The 9,929-nt window shown below is 36.3% G+C and overlaps 1 protein-coding gene across 1 annotated transcript; it reads right to left on the bottom strand.

Annotated features, from left to right (window-relative positions):
* Positions 1 to 8,131: 8,131 nt before the first annotated feature.
* On the bottom strand, positions 8,132 to 9,233 carry LOC131957313 (proteoglycan 4-like). Its single transcript, XM_059322039.1, has 2 exons — positions 9,207 to 9,233; positions 8,132 to 8,920 (listed from the first exon to the last, which is right to left on the bottom strand). The coding sequence occupies exons 1-2, from the start codon at positions 9,231 to 9,233 to the stop codon at positions 8,132 to 8,134; spliced, it is 816 nt and encodes a 271-aa protein (XP_059178022.1).
* Positions 9,234 to 9,929: the final 696 nt, after the last annotated feature.

Genomic DNA, 9,929 nt, shown 5'->3' with positions numbered 1-9,929 from the left:
AGGCCTATACATATATATATACACACATATATATATGTATATATATGTGTATACATATGTATATATATATATATACACATACATATATATATATATATATATATATATATATATATATATATATATATATATATATATATATATATATATATATATATACTTATTTACATACATATATATTTATAACCTATACATATATATACACCCACACACACACACACATATATATATATATATATATATATATATATATATATATATATATATGTGTGTGTGTTACCTATATTATTTTCTATAATCATTCATGGCGTAATATCAAAACCCCCACATGTATTGCATCAACCATAACTATGAAAAACAAAACTTCAAAAGCCACAGATGTTTCATTAAGACCAGATGTCATTCCTCACAGCTAACACCTGTGTATCAACAACCGCAAACCATTTCATGTAAATTAGCTATTCACTACCCCCCACCCCACACACACACCTACACACGCACTTCACACACACATACACTTCACACACACACACACACTTCACACGCACACACCACCACCTTCCTATTTCCATCTCCCACCAACTCGACCGCCCACTGATCTAATTTACATTGCCGCCCTGTTTACCAATGCAAATAGTCATCAAACACACGCTAATCACTGGCACCTACAGCTGATGTTAAGTCAATGCTGTACAAAAAAATGTCGAACCCGCCTACACTACCCCCCCCCCCCCCCACCACCCAATTACACCCCAATAGGGGTGTGGTTGTACGCCGATGATCAGGGGCGGACTCAACAGTTTAGCCGCAACTATTTGTATTTATTCTCTGGCGCAAATGTTTACTAACAGAATAAAGGGTTTATGACGTTGCCCCCCCCCTCCGTCATTTACCCCGTACCCGTCACTTACCTCCCCCGCCCCGTCATTGAAGCCCTTCCTCCTCCATGTAATTACTCCGCCCAACAATGTAATATATGCAATATAAAATAATTTAAATTTACGAACATGAATAAACATACGCTGACCGTATCCCTAACCCTAATCTTAACCCTGATCGCATGTCTAACTCTAAATGAACCCGGGGGGGTGGGGGGGGGGGGGGTGTAATGTCCTGCCTGTTTTTTTAGGGCGGGGTGTAATTGACAGGGAGGTAACGACGTAGGTGAAGGGGGAGGGGAGGAATTATCCACGAGGTGGTGTTTTACTTCTTTATAACTATCTACTTTAAAAATTGTTGAATATATATTTTCTCTAAAAAAATGTGTACTATTTCTATATCGTCTGAAAAGGGATCGGAGAGGGGTGATGCAGTGCCCCTCCTCATTTATGACTCCCTCCTACATCCCAACGTAACACCTCATTACTCAAATCTACCCCTCTCCCACCAAACAATGTGACATCATAATATTCACATATGGAAAACATGCCATTTACAAAATATTTCGTTTAAAAAAAAGTTGTTTCCCTTTGACCTAGTTTTGAAGTTCAGCAAGCTGTTTTGGAGATTACAATCAAATCGATTCTGCTCTCATTACGTCCTGTCTTCATTTGATTGTTAATTTATTATTCGCATTTTTATGTGGTGTTCATTTGATTGTTAATTTATTATTCTCATTTTTATGTGTTGCTCAGTTGTTGTTTATATGGTTGGCATTGCGTAAAATAAGGGATTTACTTGTCTGATCTACCCACACATAGCAAACGGTTGTATGAGTTGCACAAGGACCAACCCCCACAACCATTCACACAGTGGCGGACCATGGGGGGTGGGGGTGGGGGGGGGGGGGGGAGGGGGGGGGGGAGGGGGGGGGAGGGGGGGAGGGAGGGTAGGTGGTAGATTACCGAGTTGCAGCTATCCCCCTCCCACCCAGTGTTTTCTTATTCATATGAAGGGATATTGTGGTCAGAACTATGCCCAGCCTCTTTTACTTTTCTTAACCTGGTTTAGGTACCCATTAGAGCTGGTTGGATTCAGGGGCTTTCTACTGACTAGAACCTGGATAAAGTATGAAGTCTTTTAAAGAATAAATTCAATATCTGATTTCTATTTCTAGAACTAACAGGAGAAAAGTAAAATGCTCAACTGTGTAATAATTGCAACGTTAAATAAAGAAAAAATAAAGAAAAAAAGATCTTGCATTACATTGCAGAAAAGTATATACGCATATACATTAACACAAGCAGGGTTTCTTTCAAACATTCATCTCCGACCCGGGGGTGGGGGGCGAATGATGGTGAAAGTATATATTGTTTTATACATCAATTCTATTTTTCCATTTTGTTAGTTGGGGGAGGGGGGAAGGGGCAGTGGCGTAGGAAGGGGGGGTTAGGGGGGGTCATAACCCCCCCCCATAGACCCCTCGTTATATAGAAAAAGTATGAGGGGGGGTGCAAATCGAAAGTTTGAGGGGGGGGGGTGCAAATCGAAAGTTTGTCCCCGGGTAAAAATTGGAACCCCTCCCCTTGAGACGATCCTAGCTACACCACTGGGAAGGGGGAGGGGGGCGGGTCGCAAACCTTGCCCTTCCCCCTTTTGCCCCAAATAGATGCCGACAAAAAACTGAATACAAATAGTTTAAATTGGGCAAATATAATTATTATATACTTGTCACAAGGACCGTCAAGTTCGACATGAAGTTCGATAAGCAATTGAAAAAAACTCGATTTTATTAAAAGAAAAATAACAACTTATTTTGAGAATCATTGTCAAATTTTAAAGTAATTATCTAGCTGTGAAATGCACAGCATTAAAAATAATTAAATAAGAAGAATTAAAAAAAAAATCTATTGCTAGACTGAAGAGCGTCTGTCACTTTGCGTTACCTGTTTAGTGGTTTGTTTGGTTAAGTACAGCTTTAGCGTGTGACAGTTAACATTGTTAGAGCACAGGTGAACTATTCAATTCGCGGAGTACATCTGTGTTTTGGGATGTGATGCTGATCAAATGGTAACTTTTTCTTTCGTTTTATATGTAGATATTTGCTTTAAATTTATTATATATATACACACATACATATATGTATATATATATAAATAAATAAATAAATAAATATATATATAATATATATATATATATATATATATATATATATATATATATATATATATATATATATATATATATATATATATATATATATAGCCTATATATATATATAGCCTATATATATATATATATATATATATATATATATATATATATATATATGGTATATACATTTTAAGCTTATATTTACATATATGTTTATGGTATGTGTGTATGTATAAAAATAAAAAAAATAAATAAAAATATATATAGCTATATATATATATATATATATATATATATATATATATATATATATATATATATATATAGTGTTGTAACATACAACAGGCTTTATTCATCTGTTTGAAATGTTTGTACGTACGTTTCACCAAAGGGACGTAACCATCTTGTCTTATGTCCGGGTTCATTAATTCAAATGTCAATGTTAAATCTCGCTAGTCTGGGTGGCTTTAGGCATCTCGATGTATATAAATCGATTTTATATAAACAACGCTTAAATAGTTATAGCAAATAGTATTTGTTTGCTGGCTTTGCACTTTTATTTTTTCTAGAAATCAACATATTATATATATATATATATATATATATATATATATATATATATATATATATATATATATATATATATATATATATATATATATATATATATATATATATATATATATATATATACATCTGCAGGGATCGTAAACATATTACATAACAAAAAACAAAACAAAGCATATCTTTACAATACACAAGTATGTAATTTCACGTCTGTGTAAATTTCACAGACGTGAAATGATGATGGTGCTGATTCTTATAGCATAATATCATTTAATATGGTTAAAAAAAATAGAAATTCAATTATTATTATTATTCTATATAAGGAAAAAAGAAACTAGACCACCGTGTTCGTGTTATGTTATGATAATATGTGCACGATCTTAAAATGATTTTATAATCTGACGAAGCAGAAGACGGTAATGAAAACCAAGAATTTCACGAGTAATGTCAACACTTCTAACCAGTTAACCCACACTCTCACGTGCATACAATTCTATTACTCATAGTACTCACGCCCAGTTTTTGCTTCCTACTCGTTTAAAAAACCCGCGCGCAAATGTCTAGAGTTCAGACGGTACGACACGTCATATCCACGCCGTCTGCAAGCACTGAGTTAAGATTAGCAAACAGCTTATAAAATCTTGAGCGGATTTAGTTATAGCAAACTGGATATTATTTTTGTATCGATGCTGTTGTATTTTCAACCTTTCTCGTCCTCTTAGATAATTCAGGTGTGATTTTTTTTTGGATTACCATTTTTCTATAGGTATTTTTTTTACGTTTAAGAATTCATTATAAGCCTACCTAATAATTATTTAGAAATTTAACAGTGTTTTAAATTTTTTTCGTCAATTTATCACCCCCCCCCCCTTCTCCAATTGTTTGTGTATTTATAAAAGCTTCACATAGATAGTAGTGTTACGATAATTTTATTCAGTGGCGTAACTAGGGGATGTGCAAAAGGGGGGGGGGGGGCAACCCCGGATTCTTAGCTCAAGTTTGATTAACTTTAACATACGAACGGATCGAGGGCGTTGAGTAAACACCCACAAAGGGAAATAAACGCGTAGAAAAGGACGACAGAGGAGATAACTACTAGGCTGCTTACTGCATACCTCACCACACTTGGACAGTGAAGTGTTTGCCCGTTTAAATTTATGTTCTTCAACCACGTGACGAATGCCGACCAGTGATGTGTTTCTTTTTAGTTCCTCGGGTAAAACAGTTCCTATTAGTAGGACCTTAATTTATTTTATATGAATTTATGAATGACGGGACCGTGATATGAAGCACTAGGGGCTGTGTCCGAGAGGCCCATGGAAATTTTAAAAGGGGGCCCCGAACCAGGATAATAATTGTCGATTTGTACTTAAAAGACTATTTAACTTTAATTAATCATTAATGGAACTGGCAAAAAGCATTTTCTTCCGCACATTTTGCAATTATTTGCCCTGGTGTTTCCCTCCTAAATGGTGTCACCCGGTGCGGTCAACCCCCCCCCCCCTTCCCGCCCCGCCCTCGCCACGCCTCTGGTGTTATGTTCAAATTTAATGTAGTGATACTAGAAAAAATAAATTAGTTTCGTTACGCCGTGTTCCAATATTTTGAACAAGAATTTTTTCGTTTCATTATTCACTACATGATTTTTCTTGAGAGATTGACATCCATGTCAGATTGAGAAAGAAAACTTCATTACTCGGGCGGAAATCACTGTTTAAAAATGTATACATTGATTAATATTTGCCCACGGATTATAATTTGATATTTAATAATAAAACAATCAGAACACGGGGTCAGTCGGTACAATTGCATGACGTCATTATCTATACATAGAGTTAATGAAGGACGTTTTGTCTATGACAATCATAACAGAGATACACATAGATTCTCATTTACAACAATAATGTGAAATTTGAGTGAATTAGTGAAGGAACACAACCTACACCGCTGGTATAAACGAAAAGCAGAAAAAAATTTGAATACTTTAGGCATAACCCAAAATTTAATATTTTTAAAATTTTTTTTATAAAACTATTTAATAGTTTTGCAGGTCGTATTCGAGGCTAAGAATTTGCTCATTTCGCTTAGCAACCTTAATCTTGTCCCTAACGATTGCACGATTACTAACCCACCCCAGAGTCTATTCTTTATCGTGAACATGCCCTATCACTATCCATGTACCGGAAACTAGCTCTGACTCTAACAGCGACAGCTGCATTATACCTCGTTAGGTACTGTCCTATTGGTGTAAGTACTATAGAGCAAAACCAAAGTAAAACCACAGTAAAACCACAGTAAAGCCACAGTAAAACCACAGTAATGCCACAGTAAAACCAAAATAATGCCACAGTAAAACCACAGTAATGCCACAGTAAAACCACAGTAAAACCACAGTAATGCCACAGTAATGCCACAGTAAAACCACAGTAATGCCACAGTAATGCCACAGTAAAACCACAGTAATGCCACAGTAATGCCACAGTAAAACCACAGTAATGCCACAGTAATGCCACAGTAATGCCACAATAAAACCACAGTAATGCCACAGTAAAACCAAAATAATGCCACAGTAAAACCACAGTAATGCCACAGTAAAACCACAGTAAAACCACAGTAATGCCACAGTAATGCCACAGTAAAACCACAGTAATGCCACAGTAATGCCACAGTAAAACCACAGTAATGCCACAGTAAAACCACAGTAATGCCACAATAAAACCACAGTAATGCCACAGTAAAACCACAATAATGCCACAGTAAAACCAAAATAATGCCACAGTAAAACCACAGTAATGCCACAGTAAAACCACAGTAAAACCACAGTAATGCCACAGTAATGCCACAGTAAAACCACAGTAATGCCACAGTAATGCCACAGTAAAACCACAGTAATGCCACAGTAAAACCACAGTAATGCCACAATAAAACCACAGTAATGCCACAGTAAAACCACAGTAATGCCACAGTAAAACCAAAATAATGCCACAGTAAAACCACAGTAATGCCACAGTAAAACCACAGTAATGCCAAAATACTCGGTTGTTTTCCGTTATGACGTACCAGGTAGTTATCGTTAGGTGTCAAATACTGGCTAAGGTTAGGGTAAGACGTAATTATTAATTACATAACTGCTAAAAATACTATTCCACGCGAAAGCATAGGCGACCAGTCACTATTTCTTGGTAGCCTACATCGTATAGTTACTCTAAGAGTATAGTTTACTTTAAATTTTTTAATATTACAGTTTAATTAAACTAAAATGTTTATTATATATTTGTGAAGGACAAAATAAACCTATATTTAAACATTTAAACGATGTATACAATATAAACGATTTCTTCTTTAACGTTTTATCATTCGCTTTGCAGTAATAACGACAGCAGAACAATGCAACGATTCTTACACAATTTACAAAGATAGAAACCAGAAAATCACACAAGTTGTTGATGAAAGTATATAACAAAAAAACCCTAGAAAACAGACCTGAAATCTAAACGTGTATTGGATTAACACACTCGTCACTTGACTCAGGGATTATTGAACAGTTACACAATGGCGCCATCTTTGGTGGCCGTTGGCGGTGTCGTCAGTATCGGCGCCCTAATCTACTGGTTGGTGAGTACATTGCGTTTACATTGAGTACGTTGATTTTACGTTGAGTTTATATTGAGTTTGAGTTTACATTGAGTTTATATTGAGTTTACATTGATTTTACATTGAGTTTACATTAAGATTACATTGAGTTTACTTTGAGTTTACATTGATTTTACATTGATTTTACATTGAGTTTACATTGAGTTTACATTGAGTTTACTTTGAGTTTACATTAAGTTTACATTAAGTTTACATTGAGTTTACATTGCGTTTACATTGAGTTTAAGTTTACATTGAGTTATACAATACTAACAAATATCACGTGACTTTGGTCTTTCTTTTAGAAATAGAGCACTCGTCTTAAATCTTATGTTATCTTACGATATAAATATATGTATATACACATAGTCTATTTAGAGGGTCTATACATTTAAGATCTGTTCATAAAGGATCTATACACATACGGTCCATTTTATAGGCCAATATGATACAAATATATATATATATATATATATATATATATATATATATATATATATATATATATATATATATATATATATATATGTGTGTGTGTGTGTGTGTGTGTATGGATATATATATATATATATATATATATATATATATATATATATATATATATATATATATATATGTATAGACAGAGCTTGTTATAAAATATTTTTCATTTTCTCTTATAAAAAAACTTTCCGGATGAATGGGGTGGCATGTTCATCCTAGAGAATGTCATGTTTGTACCAAAATAACATCAACAAACGGATACAAACCTGTTTTAAGTCGAGAGCAGTTGTGACAGTGGGTTTTAAGGCAACAGACCGGTTTTACTAGCCACATCATAGACAAAACAACAAACACGATAGTTAAAATTTAAAAAAAAAGTAAAAACAAATTAAATAATAAAATAAAAAAAAGATTTTTATTCAAAGGAGTGGTTTCTACCTGCAACAAGCTGAATAGTGCATGTGTTGGCGTGGTAGCGGGACGGCTTTGTGGTGGGGTGAGGTTGTAGTGGGACGGCTTGGGAGTGGGACGTTGTTGTAGTGGGACGTTGTTGTAGTGGGACGTTGTTGTAGTGGGACGTTGTTGTAGTGGGACGTTGTTGTAGTGGGATGCGTGGGAGTGGGGACGTTGTTGTAGTGGGACGTTGTTGTAGTGGGACGTTGTTGTAGTGGGACGTTGTTGTAGTGGGACGTTGTTGTAGTGGGATGCGTGGGAGTGGGACGTTGTTGTAGTGGGACGTTGTTGTAGTGGGACGTTGTTGTAGTGGGACGTTGTTGTAGTGGGACGTTGTTGTAGTGGGATGCGTGGGAGTGGGACGTTGTTGTAGTGGGATGCGTGGGAGTGGGACGTTGTTGTAGTGGGACGTTGTTGTAGTGGGACGTTGTTGTAGTGGGACGTTGTTGTAGTGGGACGTTGTTGTAGTGGGACGTTGTTGTAGTGGGACGTTGTAGTGGGAAGTTGTTGTAGTGGGACGTTGTTGTAGTGGGACGTTGTTGTAGTGGGACGTTGTTGTAGTGGGACGTTGTTGTAGTGGGACGGCGTGGGAGTGGGACGTTGTTGTAGTGGGACGTTGTTGTAGTGGGACGTTGTTGTAGTGGGACGGCGTGGGAGTGGGACGTTGTTGTAGTGGGATGCGTGGTCTAACGGTAGACCGCGCGACTGCTACCTCGAAAGTTACAAGTTCGGATCCTGACCGAAGAGCCCCCTAATGCCCAAACTAGATGCTGCGATTCAAAAGCCTGGATTTTCAACCATGTCCCATTATGCCTGGCTACTGCTCAATAGCTTGAGCCGGCTATGTCTGGTTATTGCTCACTATATTGGGCCGGCTATGATCGTTCTAGAAGAGCCAAATGTATGGGTCACCTAACTACACAGTACACGAAGATAAAATAAGACCGTGTTAATTCGTTTTTCTTTTAGTTTTGTAACCCAATACTGCTGTGTTTAGTCGCAAGTGAAAACCATCAATCAGCTTTATCTTACATTACTGTCTCACACAGGATTATGGAATACATTCTTACTGTGCGCAAACATCTTTAATCATGCGCCATTTTGGGTGTCTGTAAAGCTCATGGTTGCTAAACCGAGTTCGACCCCCCCCCCCCGGGCAGATGAGGCTCGTTAGCTGAGGACAACAACCCATCTAGGAGAGAAAAATTGCTGTCTTGTTATTTGTTTTTGATCGGACTAAGACTATGGAAGCAAATCCAAAAAAAAAAAATGGCGCATAACAAGCTGACACGTAATACTCGTTTTGGAGAGAATCCTCCCAACACTAGAATTAAAAACGAAGAAGAAGAAGAAGGCGCCATCTTGAGTCACATGACTAAGTACAGGTTAACGACACGACTCAGTTCAATGTTTGAACAATCCAAACAAAAACTCACTGCAAAAACAATTAGTCCGATATTTAATCATTTAAAGTTTTAGAGTCCTAATCACAATTAATTAAAACTTAAAATCAATTGCTGACATATTGCATCGATTATTGTAAACACCGTGTAATAATCAAAATAACAGTTACGGTTTGAAAGTTAAATTTAGCCATACAGATTTGTCCTAAGTCCCATATATTTTTACCATCTTTTATTTTAAAGAGTTAGTGTTGGCACTTGTTAAAATATTCTCCACATTTGAAAGGGTTGAACAAGGCTGGGTAAATATAATCGAAAAACCGCACCTAAAGCCGTGTTTAAAAATAGCAAGAAAGT

Source organism: Physella acuta, unplaced genomic scaffold (assembly GCF_028476545.2).
Source record: "Physella acuta isolate Inbredline_101_S28 unplaced genomic scaffold, ASM2847654v3 ptg001232l, whole genome shotgun sequence".
NCBI lineage: Eukaryota > Metazoa > Mollusca > Gastropoda > Physidae > Physella > Physella acuta.
This window is presented reverse-complemented; position numbering and strand designations above follow the sequence as displayed.